The 22,452-nt window shown below is 41.4% G+C and overlaps 1 protein-coding gene across 4 annotated transcripts in view; it reads left to right on the forward strand.

The window, feature by feature from the left end:
• MFHAS1 (multifunctional ROCO family signaling regulator 1) overlaps positions 1-22,452 on the forward strand; it is a 94,999-nt gene that overhangs the window by 28,497 nt on the left and 44,050 nt on the right. For 2 of the 4 annotated variants that reach the window (XM_023630579.2, XM_023630576.2), the window contains exon 2: positions 1,197-1,347. The exons of the other annotated variants lie outside the window; for them this stretch is intronic. In XM_023630579.2, coding sequence (XP_023486347.2) covers positions 1,197-1,347 — 151 coding nt within the window. The remainder of the gene's footprint in view (positions 1-1,196; positions 1,348-22,452) is intronic. 4 annotated transcript variants of the gene reach the window in all.

Below are 22,452 nucleotides of genomic sequence, written 5' to 3' on the forward strand. Positions count from 1 at the left end.
CCAGTTTGTGGTATTTTCTAGGGCAGCCCTAGGACACTAAGATACTGTCCTAATACAAATGATTTTTTAAAATGACAATTCCTTTTTGTATTGGAAGAAAGGACACCTGGTGTTTGATAAATTTGGAGTCTCGGTGCTAATGACTGCTCAGTATATGACATCTGGATGTTTCCTCCTGCTGATGACCATCATGTGGAGAACTCATTACTTTCTTTACCCTTTGTTAAAGTGATTTTCATCCTTACTGTCGCTATCACCTCTCTTCCTTCTTTCTCTCAACCTCCTCTCACTCCCTTTCTCTTCCCGATTCTTTTTCTCTCTCATGAGTGCCCCCAAAGCCTGTTTCCCCCGAAAGCCTGCTTCCCTCTTCCCCTTGTGCTATCCTCAGATGTCTTATCCCTCATGGCTGCACAGAGAAGACATGAGTGGAATGATAATGACCTTCATCAAGTTCTCTCCCTTGACAGGAGGAAATGAATGATTGATAGGTGGTGAGGGGCGCCTGCTGCTTAAGCTATTACATTTTTGTAATCCCATCAGATACCAGCTAGAATTCTAGGCAAGAGTCTGCTTTAGGGTTTTAAAAAATGTGATATTTGAAGACCTAAATTCGTAGTACATATTTGGGTAATTGTTTACATAATCCACTTAAAAATTCTTTGATCCCACTGGGACCTCCAGGGTTTGTTGACCTTGTCACTTTTATACTGTCTTTCAACCCCTGCTCATGTCCTCACATCCTCACCCAACTTAGGTTCCATGGTCCATTATTGAATGGCCACTCTTTGCATACGTACACCCTCAATTCCCTTAGTCCAGTTTCCTTGCTGCATAAGCATCTTGGTGTTCAAGTGTCTGAACGTAGCTGGAGAGAAACTACCACGACCCCGCTGAATGGTTTCTCCTTAGATGTATGACATCACATCTCTCAGTGCTCCCAGAGAGCTGTGAGACGATCCTGGCACACCACCCTTGTCAGTTTACTTTCTCACTCTCTGGGGTGACGGATTCCTGCCTTGTCCCCTCCTTTCATGCTCAGCAACCTTCCCATGTCCCCTGTCAGCTAATGTCTTTATTTCTTATTTTACTGAGAAAAAAGGAGTAGGAAGAGAACTTTCTCATCTTCCCACCACTGCCTGTCCCGGCAGACCTGTATCCATACCCATATCCCTCCCTCCCCTTCCCTGTTACGACAGATGACCACCTCTGCTCCTGGCCAGTGACTCACAGGCACCATCCACCCTTGTGCTCTCTGAAGCCCTTCGTTCTTACGGTGACTGCTCCCCATCTCTCCTGCTTCATCATTTTTCCCCTGCTGGATCATTCCTGTCAGCATCTCATCAGACGGTAAGATCTCCTTTCTTAAAATGAACAACCAAAGCGTGTGTTTTACCTTGTGGTCCACTCTGGCTGCTGTCTCCACCCCAGTAATAGTAAAGGTTCTTGAAAACCTTGTTTAGCCTCCATATTTACTTCCTTGCTTTCTGTTCCTTCTTTGAATCTCTTTCAGTCAGACTCTGTCCCATTTCTCCAGAGCTGCTTATGCTTGGTCTTCAGTGATGCCCATGTGGTCAGTGGTCAGTTCTCAGTCCTCCCCCTACATGACCCTACTGTTGTTCCCTCCTTCCTTCTGGAAACACTGCTCTCCCCTGGCTTCCGGTTTCTTCGCTGCCTTGGGGACATCCTATGCCCAGTTGTCGTCTTACCTCGCCGGATGCTCTGCTCAGTCGCCTTCGCTGTATGTGCTTCCTCATCCCGGTGTCTCAGTGTCACCACCAGGGATGGGTCCATCCTCAGGCTTCTCTCCTCTCTCTAGGCGGGATTGGCAAACTTCCTGTAAAGGGTCTGATACTAAATCTTTCAGGCTTTGTGGGCCATACAGTCTGCCGCAGCCGTTCAACTCTGATGTAGCACAAAGGCAGCCATTGACGTTATACAAATGAGTGAGTGTGGCTGTGCTCCAGTAAAACTACTGATGGACTCTAATATTTTAATTAACTGTTTCAAAATGTAAAAACCATTCTTAGTTCACAGTTCATAAAAAAAACAGGCAGTGGCCTGTGGCCAGTTTGCTGGTATCTGTTCTACATCATGAAGCGATGTCGTCCAATCCTTGGTCTTAGTATACCACACATATGCGGATGAATGAAAAGTTTATTCTTCCAGCTCCAACTGTCTCTTGCATTTCAGACTAACATATTCAGCTTCCTATTTTATATTTCCACTTGAATATCTAACGGCATCTCATGTCCAAAATAGAACTCTTGATTTCTTTTTCCCCTTTCAAAGCTGCTTCTCTCCTCGCTGGGTGAATTCAACCTCAGTGAAAGTACAAGGATGGTGCAGCCGGCCCCTGTTTAGAAGCCGGTGTGCTAGAGAGGAGGGGTGGGGACTCTGGGGTCAGACTTGGGTTTAAATCCCCACTTTCTGCTCCTTGCTAGCTGTGTGACCTTGGGAGGGTACCCTGACCCCTCCCACCCTCTAAATATGAAAAATACCTGCTCTAAAGGGATGTGAGGATGATGAATATTGTGCCTGACATAGAATGGGTAGATCATTAACAGAAACCATAGTAAAAAGGCATCCATATGTAGATATCAGATGAAGGAAAAATTTTTTGATAGTCTGTTTACATAATGGAATAAGGATACCTTACCAAACCAGAGTATAAATTAGAACATTAAAGAAGGACACTCAGGTGGGTAAGACTCTGTCAGATTCCGACTTCCACAGGGAGGGTAAATCTGTAAACCGGACTTCTCAGGAATCTCTTGCCAGGTTAGCACTATTGGAGAGTGTTACAGGTTGAGCTGTGTCCCCCTCAAATTTATATGTTGGAGCCCTAAGTTCTAGTACCTCAGAAGGTGACCGTACTTGGAGACAGTCTTTATAGAGGTAATCAAGTTCAAATGAATTCATTAGATGGGTCCTGATCCAGTACGGCTGGTGTCCTCATAAAATGGGGGAATTTGGAGACAGACAAGCACACAGGGAGAACATGGCCATCCACAAGCCAAGGAGAGGGGCCTGAGATAGATTTTTCCCTCGCAGCTTTCAGCTGCCGACACATTGATTTTGGACTTCAGCTTCCCGAATGTGAGACAATACATTTCTGCTGTTTAAGCCGCTCAACTTGTACTTTGTACCCTAGGACAGTGATACAGAAGGACTATATAGTCAGGAGGATTTCTGCAGCATAGCTTGACTAGTGGGTCTCCACTAACACCCCTCCACTGTTGTGTGTGTGTGTGTGTGTGTGTAACACTTGTAACATGCCCTAGAGCTGGTGTTATATACACTATACATTGAGCAATGCCGATAGAGAAATCTTGTTTGCAATCACTGTATAGCTCATTTGATTCAGAATGCTCTATCAACTATGGATATTTCACTTTTTAAATTTCTATTTAGATCTTATCCATGAACATAGTTTTTTGTACAGTTTTATTGAAGTACAATTGACATACAATAAACTGCACATTTCAGTTGTATAGTTTGATCACTTTTGATGTATGTGTATACCTGTGAGACCATCACCACAACCAAGAAAATGAACATATCCGTCACCCTGAAAGGCACAAGCATTTTAAATCTAGTTGTAATCATAGTATCACATAATTATTTTATGTAGCATAGACTATAGCTCTAGGCCCTAGTAAAATAAATAACTCAATATCCAACCCATCTTAGCCTCCAAAATTGGATGGGCCGTTTAATAGAATTTTCTTATAAACCAAAAAGTAATAAAAAGAGTGTGTGAAAAAGAATACTTTGATAATATTTATATTTAGATGACATGGGGACATCTGAGTCTGTTTCCTTTGCTGTAAAAAACCTAACTCTACTTCATAGAGCTGTCGTAAGGATTAAATAAGATAATGTGTGTAAAATTGCATAACAATGCCTGGCACGTAGTAGGCACTTCTGAACAATTCCTTTCCTTCCTTTCATGGTTCCTGAACCATCCCTTCACCCTCTGCCAGTCTGAGTTCAGATACTAGACAGATGGCTGTTGCTTGGTTTGGGTCAAGGGCTGGCAGGCTTGGAGGCAGGGAAATGAGCCAGGTCGGTAAACATTGGTCATTGTCTTATAGCATTTTTTTAGGTGCAGCTCACATATTTGAATCATCTTGATTTTTCTCAATGTGTTTAGAAAATGTTTTATCAAAAGTTGGTGTTTGTGGATTATTGACAGCAGTGTGTATGTATCGAGAAGTGGGGCAGATCAGCAGACCGAACTTGCCTAACTGTAGAGGAAAACTTGCTTTAGGCTTTAGGTACTTTTAAAATTAGTTTGTGAAAGTCGTTTTTGGTTAGATTACCAGTTAAAAGTCACTTACATCTGTTGAATTCACAAAACAGAAGACTGATTAATTTTGAATTCATTTTTGATTAAAATTCTTCTTAGAATTAATTTCATTATTTTAATTCATTTCACTTGGCCATTATCTTACTTGTTTTTAATTTTATATACATACTACTTATATATATATATAGTACTTGATGTATATACTATATAAACATATATATGTTTTAATTTGTAATTACTCATATATTATTCAATGCGGTGGAGTTAACTAGACCATTTGTGGCTGGATAAGAGGAAGAAGAAAGTACCTAAGCCCAGAAAGTTCACACGTTTATTTCAAGGCAGAAAATGTTAGCATATTTTGGCTTGGAAGATACCTTCTTAAGGAGTCAGGGATGTGAAAGGAGTATAAATTAGAAGCAAACCTGTCCTGTGTTAGTTAACCAATGGAAGTTGGATTGACTGCTTAATAGTTAAAAAGCGGGGCCACATCTGGAATTTATTAATCTTTCATGAACTTTCTGTTTAAACTTTTATTGCCTTGAATCGATACAGTTTTTTTCCCCCCACTTTGTTTAATGAGCTGAATTTGGTTTTGGCTTTATGAGATTTTTTTTAGAATTTGGCAGTGCTTTCCAAAATGTTTCATTCTGCACTGCTTCCAAAACAAAATTATAAACAGGTTGACTTTTTTTTTTGACATATTATGAAATAGTGTTTTTACTTTCCTGACTTGTAAAAGTGGCTGTTTTGAGTAAGTTTTAATCTTGGGCCCTGAAAGATGAGAACTTGAGTTGACTTATTTCTCTTTATCACCTGGAGAATCATGTTTGCTGTTAGGAAAATGTATAAACAAAACCCTGTGGCTGACAGTTTCCCGTGCGCGGTAATAAACGAACGAGTGGCTGTCATAGGGAATCTGGCCCAGAGGGTTGAAACCTCATCCATTAACTCATCAGTTTATCAAACATAGTGGGGTGTGTGCTAAGTGCCGTGACAATGCTCAGTGCCGGGGATGCAAAGAATAATAGGCTAGGAATAAAAGGCCAATTTTATTTTTTAAAGCGTTAGCATTTTTAGTACTGAAATATGAGACCTTGTAAGTAAAATAATATTAAGCTAATTATGCAATTTTAAGTCTTTGAATTATTGTCTTTGATATAAATTATGTTCTAGATTTCCCACCTAATCATCATGCCCTCTTTCCTGTGGTCTGAGGCAATTCCAGCAGGAAATAGTTACACACCACCTATTTCTTAGCTTCCTTTTCTCCCTGCCTCCCTTTTGCTTTCTCTCCTGTGATCTCGAAATCAAGGGGAAATGAGGCAGCTCTTCATGAGAAGGTTCAGGTGACTTCTGTGCCAGGCTGTGCAGATCACGCCTGCCCTAGCACCACGAAAAGAATAATGTGAGCCTGGGCAGCTCTGTCTGGCACTGTCCTTGCCTGACCCCACCTGGCCAGTCTCTGGGTGCCCTACCCAGCTCCCTTGGCCGCTGATGCAAAAAAGAGCTCGAGATATAAAAGGAGAGTTAGTTTTCCAAATATGGGCCCAAAATCTTACTTTCAGAGCTGGCCCATGAGCAGTGTGAGGGGAGTCCCTCATCTCAGCAGAATTGGTAAAGGCTGCACTCGAAGTATCTGACGAGGCGAACTCTCAGGCTGTGCCAGCTCTCAGATCGCAAGTGACGAAGATTATTTGACGTTGTAAACGATTCAGCATGTTTTCTATTTTGTCTCTTTGAATCTGTTTTGTGGTCGGCCTTCTCCGACTCCCCCCAGATTATCTTGACAGTAACTTGCTTCCGATGCAGAAATGGCAGAAAGTGTACTGAGTGTTCTCCGCAATCGTTCAGGTGTTTGGTTTACAGGTGAAGGTGTGTGGCGTTAGTAAAGTTCACTTTTCTTATCCAGATGACCCCGACTGAGCATCCCCTGCACATAAGCCACGTGCTCCCTGCTTTCACGTGGGCTCTCGTGAGGTTACCATCATAGGTCCCGGTTAAGGCAACTCCTGGAAGTTTCGGGAACTTCAGCCTAGCTTGGGGTTTACCTCTTAAGCTGTGGATGTTGCTCCTGAAGAGAGAATGATGGATGATGTCCTGTCAAGGAAGAACATTTAGAACACTTAGCAAGTTCACGAATCAGGGTTTTGACTCTGTAGAATATAGAGAATTCTGGAATAAAAAAATCTATAATGTTTATCTTCATTATGAAGCATAGGGATGTTGGTGTGCTAAATTAGGATATAATGGCTCCTTTGCCTGTGTTTCTGAAAGCACTTGATAAGGATCTCTAGTCCTCTTCTCTAACCCGTACTGTTCCTGTTCAGGTCTGCGTCTCACCAGGGAGCTCCTGGGGTCAGAGGCCATGTCTTACTCATCTTTGTTCTCCCAGGTCCTGGTACAGTGTTAGGGTTGCCAGGTAAAATACAGGATGCTCAGTTACATTTGAATTTCAGATGAACAACAACTAAGTTTTATTTTAAGTATGTCCCATGTATACGTATATTGCTAAATTTGAATTTTAGGTAAGCAACAATTTTTTAGTATAAACACATCCCATGCAATATTCAGATTTAATTGGTAATCTTGTATTTTTCTTTGCTAAATCTGCCAACCCTATATTATGTCCATTACTTAGAAACATATTTTTTTGAACCAAAATAGATATAATTCTATAATGTGACCCCAACTAAGGCAAATCAAGGCATTCAGTGGACTTGGGCTCTTCTGTGAAATGTAGGATGGGAACTGCAAGCAGGAGTAAGTGCCCTTTCTCACCCACTGTATTAGTGAAGACGGACTGTCTCTCCCACAGCAAGATAGCCTTTACAATAGGAACGTGTAGCGAGGACGGGAATTAATGGGTTTGCTAGTGCTTCTTGCCCTCTCTGAGCCAGGTACTCTGAATCCAGACATTCTGTGTTAATAAGCAGCCATCTTGGGAGATGGTGCATTCTACCTAATAAACTAGTTGTCTGCGATTATGGAACTGTGGTTGTCAGGTACTGGCCCCCTTCTCGATTCCCACCCTTTCTCTTCCTCTCAGTACAGCTCTCCTGTGCTCCCCTTCCTTCCTGACAGCTGGGCCGGGGCGGGCAGGACAGGGAGCTGTCATATGTTGAGCTAGAGGGAGAGAGCGTCAGAGCAAGCTCTGACGACGTGCGGTATTATGTCTTTGGTTTTTTGTGGAGTGCGTGGGTGTGTACGTGTGGGTGGGTGTATATACACAGTATAACTACATGAGCGTGAGTGGATGGTAAATCCGCGTTTTTCTGGTGGGAGAGAGTGGAGCAGGCAGGGCTGAAGCCGGGGGACTCCAGGGCAGAGACACCGGCTGGGGCAGGCAGTTGCTGCTGCTCAGAATAGAATCAGGACCTCCCGCCTCCTTTGGATTCTACCGGTTTTTTTAGGCCATCTTCCCATCCACAAAGTAAGATTCTGAAATAGGTCTGGGTATAAATATTTTTGTGGAAATGTAAACAGTTCTGACCTGAAGTATTTGGAAGTGAGGACTCATGTCCTTCTCCCAGAATGTAAAGTTGACTCATTAGGGCTAAAAACAATGATAGCCTAATATAAGAAACAGTTGAACAGACTTTGTTCTGATGTCAGCCAAATTAGAGCTCTCCGGGGCGGGCTGTGCTCTGCTGGCTGTACCCTATTAGGAAAAGCAAAAATAGCACGCTTTTTCTCTAGACTTGAGAACCAAATCACTGGACGGTTATTAAAAGCATCGGTGCCAAATGGCCACAGAAGTTGGAACCTCAGCCTTAATGAAGGGCGATGGTGTCCTAAGAACACAGAATTTGCAAAGAAACAAAACGCTCTCATTGGTTTTGAAGCCACTGAAACCAGCAGACGATAGCTGTAAGACCTTGTCTGGTAGGTTTCAGTGGTCATGCTAAGGACACGTGTAACATGCCAGGTGCTGCCGAAACCTCAGCTCCCTGAGGAAGGCAGACTGGTGTGGGGGTGGCTGGCCTGGTGCTGGAGCCAGCTCTCCATGGAGGAAGCTGGTGTCCCACCCGACTCCCTGCACCTCTGAAACCGGGCTCTGTGGAGGTGTTTCTGAGGAGCATTCAGTCCTCGGCAGGGATGTGCCTGGTGACCCGGAATTTACACTTACACTTCAGCTGCGCCCAGAGAAATGATTTTCTCTCTCTCCATGAGGACCTACTGAGAATGGAGGCCATGATGATTGTTCTTGAAGTCTCATGTTCCAGAAAACCTCTTTTTATGGGAAGCATCGAAACTTCCTATTTTCCATTTACCTTGGTTTAACATTACTGCTAGTGTTTTGCTGAGATTAACTTCCTGTATTTGTTTTTATTCTGAGGGCATTCTTTGGTTAATGTGTTACTTAGTGAATGGAAAGAGAAAAATAAGGCAAGAGGAAGGGGTGTAATATTAAAGAATAGAGTCTCGTTTCCAATTCTGTTTTGCAACAGTAGAAAAGTACTTGAAATGTTCTGTTCCCTGGTTATTGAACAACTCATTGAAACTCCATTTTATAGCGCGACATGATACGACAAATTTGGTTAAACTGCCAAGCGAGTTAGTCATCTTGTTGAGATAGCATGTCTGTACAGAGAGTGTGCGGAGGCTGCTCTGTGGTGTCTATACCTCACTTTAAGAGTGTTCTCCCACACTTATTCATGCATTTGTGCAGCTATTGTTTTCGGACCGTTCATCACGTCCGCAGGAGGCCCAGTGCCCTCCTCACTCGCCAGTGTGGTACTTATTTAAATGACAGAAACTTTGCAAATGTCAAGTACTGGAAGAATACTAAATAGCAATATTTGGGATCAGACAACAAAATCTAGTTCCCATGAATCAGACACCCAAGACGAAATCTTAGCACAAATGAAAAGTGTCGATTCTCGTTGATAGAGTTGGTCTTCCTGAAAACAACCAAAGTGTCATAAAAAGGGAAAGCAAACTTTGTACTTTTAATTTTCTGTAATTCACCTAGCTCTGGAATTTTCTCCTAAGCCCTTGGGGGAAACTTACATACATAACCCTGGGTCAGCCTTCTGGCTTACGAAGTAGAAGAGGTTTTCTCTAAGGAAAAGCTGATGGGCTGTAGGTGATTAGTTCCAGGGGTTGTAAAACCATTGATGGGGCTTTTGGGGGGTAGATGGCCCCCGCTGGAGGAGAGAGTGGCTAGTTTGGAGACAGACGAGGAAAAAGGAGAGTTCTGTTGGGATTACATGAGTGGTGGAGGGTTAGCTGGGTTGGTGTGTAGGGTGGTAGTCTGGGTATTCAGGGTCTTCTGATATTTCTACTAAGAAACTCTGTGACTTTGGGCATCTCAACTCTCTGGTCCTGTCTCCTAATCTTGTTTTTTTTGAGGAAGATTAGCCCTGAGCTAACTACTGCCAATCCTCCTCTTTTTGCTGAGGAAGACCAGCCCTGAGCTAACATCCGTGCCCATCTTCCTCTGTTTTATACGTGGGACGCCTACCACAGCGTGGCTTTTGCCAAGTGGTGCGATGTCCGCACCAGGATCTGAACCGGCGAACCCCGGGCCGCTGAGAAGCAGAACGTGCGAACTTAACCGCTGCGCCACCAGGCCGGCCCCCTGTCTCCTAATCTTTAAAATGAGGGCCTGGATTAAGTGATTTCTAAAGTCTCTTCCAGTTAAAAAATTCTGCTGTCATTTGGAAATACGCTATTAGCAAAATATCAGCGTCACTGTCTACCTCTCTAATATGGGAAGTATTTTCAGGCTGAGTATCAGCAAGAGCTACTCTTGCTATTAACATTTTACAAAGAGTAAGAAGTTATTAGTATCTGTTGTTGCATTCATGTTAAGCTATTTGTGTTTCATGTAAGCAAAGAGAATTTAAGTGACTATTAATATTTACCCAGGGGTATAGTTGAGCGTTAATAGTTTATAAGTGCTAACTAGTCGAATAGCTGGCAGTTGCCACTGGATCTAAAAGTTTACAATCTGATTTTTAGTTCTGGTAGCCTCAAAACTGGTCAAGAATAGATGAATCATATAAAATTATCTGCAACAGAATAGACCTAGTGTTAGTTATCAGTGTTGCTCCAGGTATGGATTTCAAACTGTTAGGTTTAAGTAATTTAATTTCTTTTGCTTTTCTAAAAGTTTCTACCATCCTGAGAAAGTCTAGTGGCTTCTTCAGAAACCTGGTGCTTTCTGTCTCAGGGTATTTAAAGAAAGTACACTTTCTCAAAATGGAATTTTCTCCGGGTCGCATCAGGCAATCAGGGCTTTGGCTAAAACTTTCCCCCAGGGTTTGGTTTTCTTTGCGAGAAGAGGAAAGCAGATAACTTCTGCCCTTGCTGGATAGTAAAGCTGATCTACTCCTACCTGTCTGCCGTTTAGAGAAAGAAATCGTAGATTTATACAAAAGCATGCTTCCCTTGACCACAATAAAGCGCCACTTAGGCTGCTCACATCGTGTCTAGGAGACACAGATGCATTTTCAGCCCACTGGAGGCTCTGTTGGTGCCAGGCTTGGACTGAATTCAGAGAGAACCATGAAGGTATGAATATGCGGCTGGGTAAATATTTCTGTAATAACCCCACATTCTCCTTACAGACATAGATATATAAAATATTACTGTATAGTAACAGACATAGATATCTAAAATATTACTATATAGTAATATGTATACTATATATTACTGTATAGTAATATGTATTACTATGTATTATATTACTGTATCATTCTAATAATGAATATTACTGACGTAGAATATGTGTATACATCTGTGTGTATATATACCCACATACTCACATCCATATGCCGGTGGATGAAGGAATAAAAATCAGCGAACCGTTGATTTTCAGAGTTAATTGTTTCAGAGTGCTATACCATACTTTCAGCTGTGTATCTTTACCATGCTATCTGGGGGAAATGATAAATTCAGCCAGGTAGCAATTTAAGAGAAAAGTAAGTATAACAGTGGCTTGAAATCAGAAGTAAATCTCCCTGTCACTTTTAGAGAAAAAAAGAAAAAAAAAAGATTGTTTGATTGAACATCTTTTTTCCAAACCACTTCTGTGTGTGGAGCCCACATTGCACTGTGTTTGCTAAAAGTGGTTCTGTGGACATTTAGTTCTGCGTCAAGAAGCCTGTGGGCTGTAGCTCGCTACAGTAGCCTGCATTTTTCATTTTGTTTGCTTTTTTAAAAAAAAAGTCCTAATGTAAGGACAAAAAGCTTTCTCAGTTCTCTGTTGCATATTTTACTTATTGTTTAAAAATAATTATCCAGCTCTGTTATTAGTCAGAGGGCTTGTCTTCATCTCATGAAGCGTTTTAATATTTCAGTTTCAGGGTTAGTGAGGAGGAGGCTTGACTCCCCAGGAATTCCGTTTGCTCTTATATTTGTGTCCCTTTATCTGAATGGTTTTTCCTTTTAGTCCTTTGCTTGAGATGGAGAAGGAAATGAAATTAGATGCCTTTTCTTCATTTTGAAGCCCGGCTGGCTCTTTATAACACGGAGCATAGAGTCCTTCCTTCAAAATGACTAGCACGTGTTCCGCCGTGTGTAAATTGGGCGTAATCCTTTCTTTGAAGAATAGGAGGAGTGCTGTTATGATAAATGTGCTGGAAATGATTAAAGATAAGACTACAGAAGGGCACAAGTAGCCATTTCAAGCCTCTTGGGGTCAGGTGGGACACCCTCTGGGCCCTGCTAACAGGGATGAAAGCGGAGGGATTGGCTAGTGCAGCCCATCCCATCCATTCAGAAAACAGTGGCCGCTGCCCGGATGAATTTCCCAGCAATCCTGTTATGTTGGGGTCTAGGTTGTGCTTTGTTTTTTCTCACCTTTTGTTATAGGATGGGAGGAAATATCCCCAAATTGGAGGGGATGTTTGTAGACTGCTTTATATCTTACCTGTTTTTGCCATGCCAAGTATACATCCCTCTCAGTGTCTGCAGATTTTTTAAGCACAAATGTGGCAGGAAGTTGAGGTTATTCAGCTACACGCCGAATATTGGTTATACTAAGTGGGCTGTGCCATCAAAGGCAATTTGAGTGTAGATGCCTGCTGTTTGCAGTGGTTGGGGATGAAAATAGTCCTTTCACCATTTATGATAAGGCAGAATTTTAGTCAGCACACATTTTCTGAAGGTCTGGGATGTGCAGGGAATTTACTGCAGAATTGGTTTATACATATGCAATGAAGTGTCCTCATTCAGGTAGTTAATACGTGAAAATTTTAAATATAGGTTATTCTTATTTCTTAGCATATAACCACCAGCTGTCTTATCAGTAATCAATTCCTATTCTATTTCATCTTTTTTTCCTATAATTGAAGTAAATTCTATCTACTTCTGAGAATCTTCATCTCTCAAGATGTTTCTAACGAATTTATTGGAAACAAAAACCAAAAACCTTGTAGTTGTCGCTTCTAGGGACAGTAAAATATGTTTATTGTCAACACATGAAAGAAGAAAATTATCACTTGTAATCTCACTAACTCTATGAGAATTGGAAAGCTAATGAGATTTTTGAGCTCAGAAAATTTTAAATTAATTTTTTTTTTTTTGAGGAAGCATAGCCCTGAGCTAACATCTTCCGCCAATCCTCCTCTTTTTGCTGAGGAAGACTGGCTCTGAGTTAACATCCGTGCCTATCTTCCTCTACTTTATATGTGGGACGCCTGCCACAGCATGGCTTGACAAGCCTGCTAGGTCTGCACCCAGGAACCCCTGGCCACCAAAGCAGAACGTGGGAACTTAACCACTGCACCACCGGACCAGCCCTAAATTAAATATTTTTAAAAGACTCCGGAGGGTGTGTGGTGAATAGGGAACGAAGAAAGCAGGGTGGTGAGGTAGGACTTGTGCAGTAGTCTAGGCAAGAAATGATGGTACCATGGACGAGCGTACGAGCAGTGGAGCTGGTGAGAAGTGGTCATATTCTGGGTCTGTTGGGAAGATAAAGCTAGAGGGTTCATGGACTAGCTCTGGGTTATAAGAGAGAGAAATAAATAGAGTGACCTAAAGGTTTTTGGCCTGAGCATCCAGAATGATGGGCTTGCCGTTTTATTGAGCTGGAAAAGACAGGGAGAGGAGGAGATTTTGGGAGGAAAATCAAAGGCTGAGTATGGGAACTGTTTAGATTTTTATTATGGTAGTTATTAAAAGCTGTTATTGTCTCATTCCATCTTCCCCATGCTTTTCCATAGGGATAAGTATGCTTTTATTAATAAATCTCAGGACAACACTAAGCTTAAGATATGGAATCATTAAGTCAAGGAAAGGAAAATTCAGGATAAAGACCAGAAAAGGCTGGTTAGGAAAAAGCATCCTCAGGAGCATGATATGGGCCCCAGCAGGAGGGCCTGATAAAAGGCAGTTTAATTAAACTGTAGCCTTCTAATTGACAGCCTTTTCCAGACAGCCTCACAGATACCATTTACGACCCTTTGTTCCAGCGTCTGGCTGTAACTGGGTGTGCACCCAGGTTGGACTTTGCTACCTGACATGCTGTGTGATGGGGCTAATATTACTAAAAAGGAATATGGATTTTCTGGTGTGTCACAGACAGATCACCTATAATCTTGCTGATATTGGGATTCACTGTGAAAGTAGCTTTTTCCTTTTTTTATAGAATTGTTTCTGACTTTTATATGAATTAACCTGGAAAACTCCATTATTTGTTCAGCTGAGAGAAAATGGCAACTGAAGCAGAATGTAAAAAAAAAAAAAAAAATCCACTTTATTTTCTTTGCATATCGATGAAAGCAGGCCAGTTTAAATCTAAGGGGAAGGGAACATATCTGCATTCAAAATAACGAGGGAGGTTATAGCTTAGTCTATTTTGAATGTCCTCATGGTTCTCCTCTTATTCTAAATGAGTTCTTTTTTTCTTCTATCTTCATCTTTTGTTGTTCATAACTTACCCAAGAGTTCTTTGTTATGCTAATAGTATTTAGGCCTTCTTTTAAAAATAAAGCAACAACCCAAGTGACCAGTATTAGAACTTAAATTTACTTATGTAGCAGTGTTTATGGAGCACCCCGATGTGTCAGGCGCTGTTTGAGGGGCTGGGGATGCAGCAGTGACAGGCAGCACCCCTGCTGTCCAGGGGTTGAAAATCCAGTTGGGTATGTCTGTGGGGTGCTGGTGGTCAGTAATCCAGTATGCAAATATAGAATTTTAGCTTTGAGTAAGTATAAGGAGAGTCAGGGCAATGGGAGCAATGGGTAGTGCGTGGGATTATCTGAGAAGGAGGCATCTGAAGCCAAGCTCTGACCTTGCACCAGCCTCCTGGTTTATGACAGAGGAAGTGAATGGGAGCCAGCCTGCCTCTGCAGAATTATAGCATCTTAATTGTGTAGTTTTAGATCTTTTCAGATAAGAAGCTGGTGCAAGAGTCATGCTAATTTTAAACAAGGACAGGAGTTATGTATGTGCCCATGCATATTTTATGTGTATTTTTGTAAAGAAACCTGGTTAAGTATAAATGGAATCATATTTTGAAGACGGCTGTCCTGTTTCCTAAACTGAACAAGTAACACATTTGAATCCTGCATCTGGTGAGAACATTTGTGTGTTATTCCTTCCACCCACCCTTATTGTTGGTGTGGAAGATTGGCCCTGAGCTAGCGTCCGTGCCCATCTTCCTCTACTTTGTATGTGGGACACCACGACAGCATGGCTTGATAAGCGGTATGTAGGTCCACACCTGGGATCCAAACCTGTGAACCCTGGGCCACCAAAGTGGAGCATGCAAACTTAACCACTATGCCACTGGACCGGCCCCCTATTTTCCCCATTTTTAAAAGAAGTAGTAATATTGGGACAATATTGGAACTTAGAGTCATATCATTTTCCTCAGCTGGAGTGGAGGAACCTTTGCAAACTCTCTAGTCTGATTTCTCTTATTTGTTTGAATGACAGAGGTGAGACTGACTGATTCTGCCCAGGGTTTCCTTGCCAGTCAGGGGAAGGGCTGACACTGCAGTCCGGAGTTCTTTTCCTCTCCACCTGTCAGGCTTTTCCAGATGATAAGAGTCTGTATCTCCATGTCTTTCAGCATGACATCCATACAGTTAGAGTCCCAGAGGAGAGCATTTGTAATCATATTAAATTGATCCTATAATCATTTATAAAATAGATTTCTTCTATTTATATTTTGTCCTGTTTAGGCAGGTAATTCTGCCCCAGATAATGATATGTCAGAGAATTCTTCAGTTTCCAACTTTTTCCATTTTTGGTTTATTATCACTGACCTTAGTCTAAGAGCTAAATTTAAGAGAAATGCTAGTCTTTGATTTACAGCCTGTAAGATATGGATGAATTTACTAGTGTTTATGGGGAGGGCGCACAAGGTGAGGTACAAGGGAGAGTGACCCCACCTCTACACTCCTTTCTGTCTCCTCCTCCTCTCCCCTGCCTTGCTTGTCCATCCTGTACCTATCCACCTTTCTTTTTGTTTGTCTTTCTCTCACACGAAGGGCCCCCCCCTCACATTCTTACATGCAAAACAGATGCCTACTTTCTTGTTCTCATATTGGTTCAAATCATGCTAATTTGCAAATCAAAATTGCCAAAACACAAGAGAGAAATTGAGACAGAATATGGAATATGAGTATCCGTATGTCCTGAATCACAGTTGGGAAGAAATACAAGGCAGCATCCTGGGATTTCTTTGAGACAGTGCACGTAGTAACCAGGATTAAAGCAGTGCTTCTCAACTTGAACGTGCACACAACCACCTGCAAATCTTGTTCAAATGCGTGATGCTCATCCAGGAGGTCTGGGGCCAGCCCTGAGCTTCTGCATTCCTCACAAGCTCCCAGGTGCTGCTGGCGCTGCTGGTCCAGACCACACTTGGTAGCAAGGCTCTAAGAGATGGACTTCTAGTAGGATTTACATGTGTCTCCCAAGTCATTTTGAAGTTGAATGATTTATTGTGGTCTGAGGAAGTGTTAACATCAAAAATTAGGTCTCTAAAATGATAGCCTCTCAAAAAGTATGGAGGGGTGGGTCATCTTCTTCCAAGGCTTCCCTTTAAAACCTACGTCAGGCAGGTTTACCGATTACTTAGATCAGCTCATTCAAAAGGAAAAGCCTATTTACATGCAGCCTCTCAGATTGCTTTGCCCTTCACTTCATTCTTTTGCTGTAGGATCAGGCCCTGATTATTTTTTACTGAAGTTTTTATGCCTTGCTTAATTAAAACCCAGTAGGAAAATACACTTTTGTATAAGAAGTGGATCGGGGCCCGCTGGTGGCCCAGGGGTTAAGTTCACACATTCCACTTCTCGGTGGCCTGGGGTTCATCAGTTCAGATCCTGGGTGCGGACATGGCACCACTTGACAAAAGCCATGCTGTGGTAGGCGTCCCACGTATAAAGTAGAGCAAGATGGGCATGGATGTTAGCTCAGGGCCAATCTTCCTCAGCAAAAAGAGGAGGATTGGCTCAGGGCTAATCTTCCTCAAAAAAGAAAAAAGAAGTGGATCGTTTTACAAAAGGATTTATAATAGAACAACAATTTCCTTTAGGACTTTTAAAAGTGTTACCTTTTACACCATCTTTGTTAGGAGTATGCTTATAACACAAGGCAAGGCCTGCCACTCAATCGGACTTCTGAGCGGACAGAAGTACAGTATCTTTGAAGAGCAGTGAGAGGGCCTTGGGGGTCAGGGAGTCTAAGGGAGCATCTAGCTAATGGAATTGTCCCTAAAGGAATGTTTAAGAAATGATCGTCCATTAAAAAGGATTGTGCCTTAAAACCTTGGGAGGACACTTTGCTCTCATGAGTAGTGTGACGTGTTTGGTGGTGTTGTGACTGGCAATGTCACAGCTGCTGAGTCCTGGAGGTTTGGACAGGGCAAGGCAGGGGCGCCTGAACCACCTTGTTACATCCCTGGGGTCTCTGTTCACGGGAGAGTTGGGACAGTTGGGGTTTGGATATATGTTGTGGTGGTTAATAATCCTTTAAACACACTGAGTTACCCTGAACAAGTATATATGTTCTTTTGCCTGTCTGCTAGAACTAATCGTACACTAGAGTGCATCCAGACATCCAGACACAGTACACTTCTGAGATGAGGAGGGTGTGGATTGCTGGCCTACAAGAAGACAGAGGCTCAGGACAAGTGGTTATTTGCCCAGGGTCACTTAGCTCATAATCTGTAGAGTTGGGACCAGAACTAGGATATCTGATTTCTGGGTCAGTGTTCTCTCTCCGATGCCATGTGTGATGGTTAATTTTATGTGTCAGCTTGACTGGGCCAAGGGATGCCCAGAGAGCAGATGAAGCATTATTTCTGGGTGTGTCTGTGAGGGTGTTTCTGGAAGAGATTAGCCTTTGAATTGGTGAACGGACTGAAGCAGGTGGCCCTCCCCAATGTGGATGGGCATCATCCAGTCCCTTGAGGGTCTGAATAGAACAAAAAGCAGACGAAGGGGGAATTTACTCTCTCTACTGCTCAGCTGGGACCTTGAGCTTCTGCCTCCTGTGCTCCTGATCCCCAGGCCTTCAGTCTTGGACTGGAATCTATACCCTTGGCTCTTGGCTCTCAGGCCTGTGGACCACACCACCAGCTGTCCTGGGGCTCCATGTGGTAGATGGCAGATCATGGGAATTCTCAGCTTCCATAATTGTGTGAGTCAATTCCTTATAGTAAATCTCATTTTACATATATGTAAATAATATATTTTACGTATATAATCGCTCTCTCGCTCTCTCTCCTGTTAGTTCTGTTTCTCTGGAGAATCCTGACTAATACTCCATGTTAAAGGGACAGTGTGGCTCATTGATAATGACAGCTTTCAAGAGTACAGCACTTTACAGCTTGACAGGGCTTCTGCATAGATATCACATTTTCTTCACAATTGAAGCAAAAATGTTATCTTTAAATTACTAAACGAGACTTGAGAAGAAACAGCTTTATTTATTTTCTCATTCACAGTTAATTTTTGCATCAAATCTTGCAATCTTAAAATCCTTATTACTTTTTATTCTGTCTTTTCCCGGGTTTGATTTTCTCAAAACGAGAAATTGTAACAGTAATTAGTACCCAGGATAGATAGTTCCTGTAGGAAATGGACTTATTGATCTCATAAAGTTTAGTGCTCTAGTTTGTCGATATTATTCTCATTTCTTCATAGCCTTTGTGTTTGCAAAGTAGCGACTGACAATTGAGTTAAAGTCTCTTTCACGTGCGTAGAGTTAAGCATCAGACAACCCTGTGTCTATATAATATAATACAGTCATTTGCTTAATTTGCCTTGTGTTAGACCAGAGAGAGCACGTCCTCTAAATATGAAAATGACTGGTGCTCTGGAAGGGGAAAGAGAAAGCTGGAGATGCTAAGTGGAATTTTAGTGTGAGATTTGTTAGAAAGGGTAGGGTGTGGAGGGGGAAAGGGACAGGCTTCCTGCTTTGCTTTTTAAATTTTTTGATTTGAAAGCCCAGCAGGATAATTAAAAGAAAATTATTGATGTACACAATTTACATAAAATAAAGCATACTGTTTTAAATGTACTGTTCGATGAGTTGTGACGAATTCATACATGTGTCTAATCACCACTACAGTCGAGACTCCCCAAAGTTCCTTTCTGCCCCTTCCTTTTCCGTCAGTCCTTCTCATGCCAGTCTCTGCAACCACTGCTGTGCCTTTTGTCCCCATACATTACATTTGCATTTTCTGGAGTTTCATATAAATGGAATCATGAAGGATCGTCTCTTGTCTGGCCTGTTCCCTCAGTGTGACCTCTTTGAGATTCATCCATGTTATTGCATGTGGTAGGTGGTCCTTTTTATTGCTGAGTACCTTCTATTATATGACTGTACTATATTTTGCTTATCCATTCACCTGCTGATAGACATTTAGGTTGTTTTCAGTTTATATTGTAAATAAAGTTGTTATGAACAGTCATGTGCAAGGCTTTGTGTGTTGGACATATGTTTTTATTTCTCTCAGGTAAATGTCCAGGAGTGGAATTGCTGGATTCTATAGAAAGTATATGTTTAACTGATTATAAGAAACTGTCAAGCTGTTTTCCAAAGTGGTTGCACAGTTTTATATTCACACTAGCAATGTATGAGAGTTCCAGCTACATTGGAGTATTATCTTTTTATTTTTAGCCATTTTGGTAGATGTACGGTTTTTTTGGGTTTTGATTTTGGAGGAAGAGTGGCCCTGAGCTAACATCTGTTGCCAATCTTCCTCTTTTTTTTCCCCCTCTCCAAAGCCCCAGTACATAGTTGTATATCCTAGTTGTAAGTCATTCTGGTTCTTTTGTGTGGGATGCCGCCACAGCATGGCTTGATGAGCGACGTGTAGGTCCCGTGAACCCCAGGCCACCAAAGTGGAGTGAGTGAACTTAACCCCTCGGCCACAGGGTTGGCGCCGGTGCATGTATGATTATAATTTGCAGTTTCTTGGTGACTAGTGACGTTGAGCATCTTTTCATGTGTTTATTGGCTATTCACATCTTTTTTGTACAATGTCCATTCAGACCTTTTGTACATTTTCTATTAGGTCATTTGTGTTCTTATTATTGAATTCTAAGAGTTCTGCGTGTACTCTGGATGTGAATCCTTTGCTGTGTTACTTTTTTTTCATTTTTAAAATTGTCATAAAATATACATAATGTTTATCATTTTAACCATTTTTAAGCGTACATTTCAGTGGTATTAAGTACATTCATATTGTTGTGCAACCATCACCACCATTCATTTCTAGAACTCTTATCTTGCAAAACTGAAACTCTGTACCAGTAAACAATAACTCATTCTCCCCACCCCACGTCCTGGCAACCGCCATTCTACTTTCTGTCCCTATGAATTTGACTACTCTGGTTACTTCCTGTTAGTGGAATCATACAGTATTTTTCTGCCTTATTTCACTTCGCAATAATATCCTCAAGGTTCATCCATGTTGTAGCATATGTCAGAATTTCCTTCCTTTTTAGAGCTGAGTAATATTCTTTGTATGTATATACCACATTTTGCTTATCCATTCATCTGTCAATGGACACTTGAGTTTCTTCCACATTTTAGCTATTGGGATTAATGCTGCTATGAACATGGATGTAGAAATAATTATTTGAGACCCTGCTTTTCATCCTTTTTAGAATATAGACAGAGGTGAAATTGCTGGGTTATACAGTAATTCTATTTTTAATTTTTTAAGGAACTGCCATACTGTTTCCCACAGCGGCTGCAACATTTTGCATTCCCACCAAGGGCACAAGGGTTCCAATTTCTCCACATCTTTGCCAACCCTTGTTTTCTGGGGTTTTTTTTTTGATAATAGCTACCCTAATGGGTAAGAAGTGGTATCCTATTGTGATTTTGATTTGCATTTCCTTCATGATTAGTGCTGTTGAGCGTCATTCTATGAGGTTAATAGCCATTTGTATGTCTTCTTTAGAGAAAATCAAGTCTTTTGCTTCATTCCTTTTTAAAATCTTTTGTCATGAAAGCCTGGCAGGATATCTTATTTGGTCATCTGTTTCAAGAATATATAAAGAGCTTGCTCAATGTAGCAGAGCATTTGTACCATCATTTAAGAACTGCAGTAATAAGAACATCTAGTTGCTGATTACAAATTGATCACAGTTCCTATTTCAAAATGCTAAATGAGTATTTGTAGACACAGAGCTTAGTTATATTTTGCCAAACCGGAAAGCCACTGTTCTCTCATTGCTCTCTCTAACCCAGTTCAACTTGTACAAAAATACCTAAAAATTTTTTGTGTGGAACTATGCTTTAGTTTCTACATTAGAGGAAGAGGATGAGACTCATACATATGCAAAGAGCTAGTTTAAATAAACAACAAGATGACTATTACTGTGGAGACAAAAGAGAAAAGAAGAAAGGTTGGTTCACTTACAGAAAAGTAATAAGATTCAGAGATGGAAAGGAATCAGATTTTCCAGACCCGTGTAAGAAGAAGGGAGACCAAAGAAGTCATCTCCACTTCATTTGTTCTCTACTGAATTAGTACTGTGCATAAAGACCTTGAATTCATGTGTATATGGATCCATCCATCTAGGAAGTGTTTAAAATGGAAAACTGGGTACTTTGTTGAAGAAGTTTAGAGCCATTGGTAATTACAACTTGAAACAACCCACAGAAGTAGATTTTTTGAGTAGGACACAATCCAGACCCTGGCACTACTCAAGCTACATATTTTGTTGGAAACAACAGAGTAGCCTGAAATTTGCATTTGAAATGATAAAATGTCCTCCTGAATCACAGCTTGCATGTAATTGTTTAGTTATGTTTAAAAAGAAATCCTTCATTTTTCTGAAGCAAACTTTTTCTGTAAAGGGCTAGATAGTAAATATTTTTACCTTTGCAGATCATAGAGTTTCTCTGGCAACTACCCAACTCTGCCATTGTAGTAGAGTTGGAAAGCAACCTGCCAGCCTGGAAAGTAGCTGTGGATACTGTGTAAGGATTGGCCGTGGCTGTCGTATTTCAATAAAACTTTATTTACAAGAGCAGGCAGTGGGCCCTATTTTACTGATCGCTGTTCTAAATAATTGCAGGGGGCCATGAAAAGTTTACTCTCCACACGTGGTTACTGAGAGCTGGCTCCGAATGTTGCCTCTTCTACATGGTATTATTCGGGTCTCAAATATTCTTAGAGGGTTAAATGATCTTTTAAAATTTTAATTTGAAACCTTATTCAGTGATTAGAATCATGAGGGAGTAAGAGATAAAAGCTTTATAAATATTTATAAATGCAAAAATTAAATTCCTGAAATAAAAATTTGTTCTCATAAAAAGATAATTATGGTTGAAATTCAGTTTTAGCTTTCATTTCCTTGTGGAAACATCTTCATTGTGAGGAAAATTGGAGAATTAATGGGCAAATGTTTCCCAAGTGTGAGCAGTGTGGCTTTACAAGGCCCTATGAGGGCAGCTACTGGGATGGCTGTTGCACAGTTCCTGCTATGAGGTGCTTGTCATCTTGGAAAGGTGCTCACAGCCCATGAGAGAAGATATATGTATATATATGTATATTTTTCTTTTTGCTGAGGAAGATTGGCCCTGAGCTAACACCTGTTGCCAATCTTCCTCTTTTTGTTGAGGAAGATTTTCCCTGAGCTAACATCTGTGCCAGTCATCTTCTGTTTTGTATATGAGTTGCCACCACAGTGTGGCCACCAATAAGTGGTGTA

This window comes from Equus caballus, chromosome 27 (assembly GCF_041296265.1).
Source record: "Equus caballus isolate H_3958 breed thoroughbred chromosome 27, TB-T2T, whole genome shotgun sequence".
In the NCBI taxonomy this organism is placed as follows: Eukaryota; Metazoa; Chordata; class Mammalia; order Perissodactyla; family Equidae; genus Equus; species Equus caballus.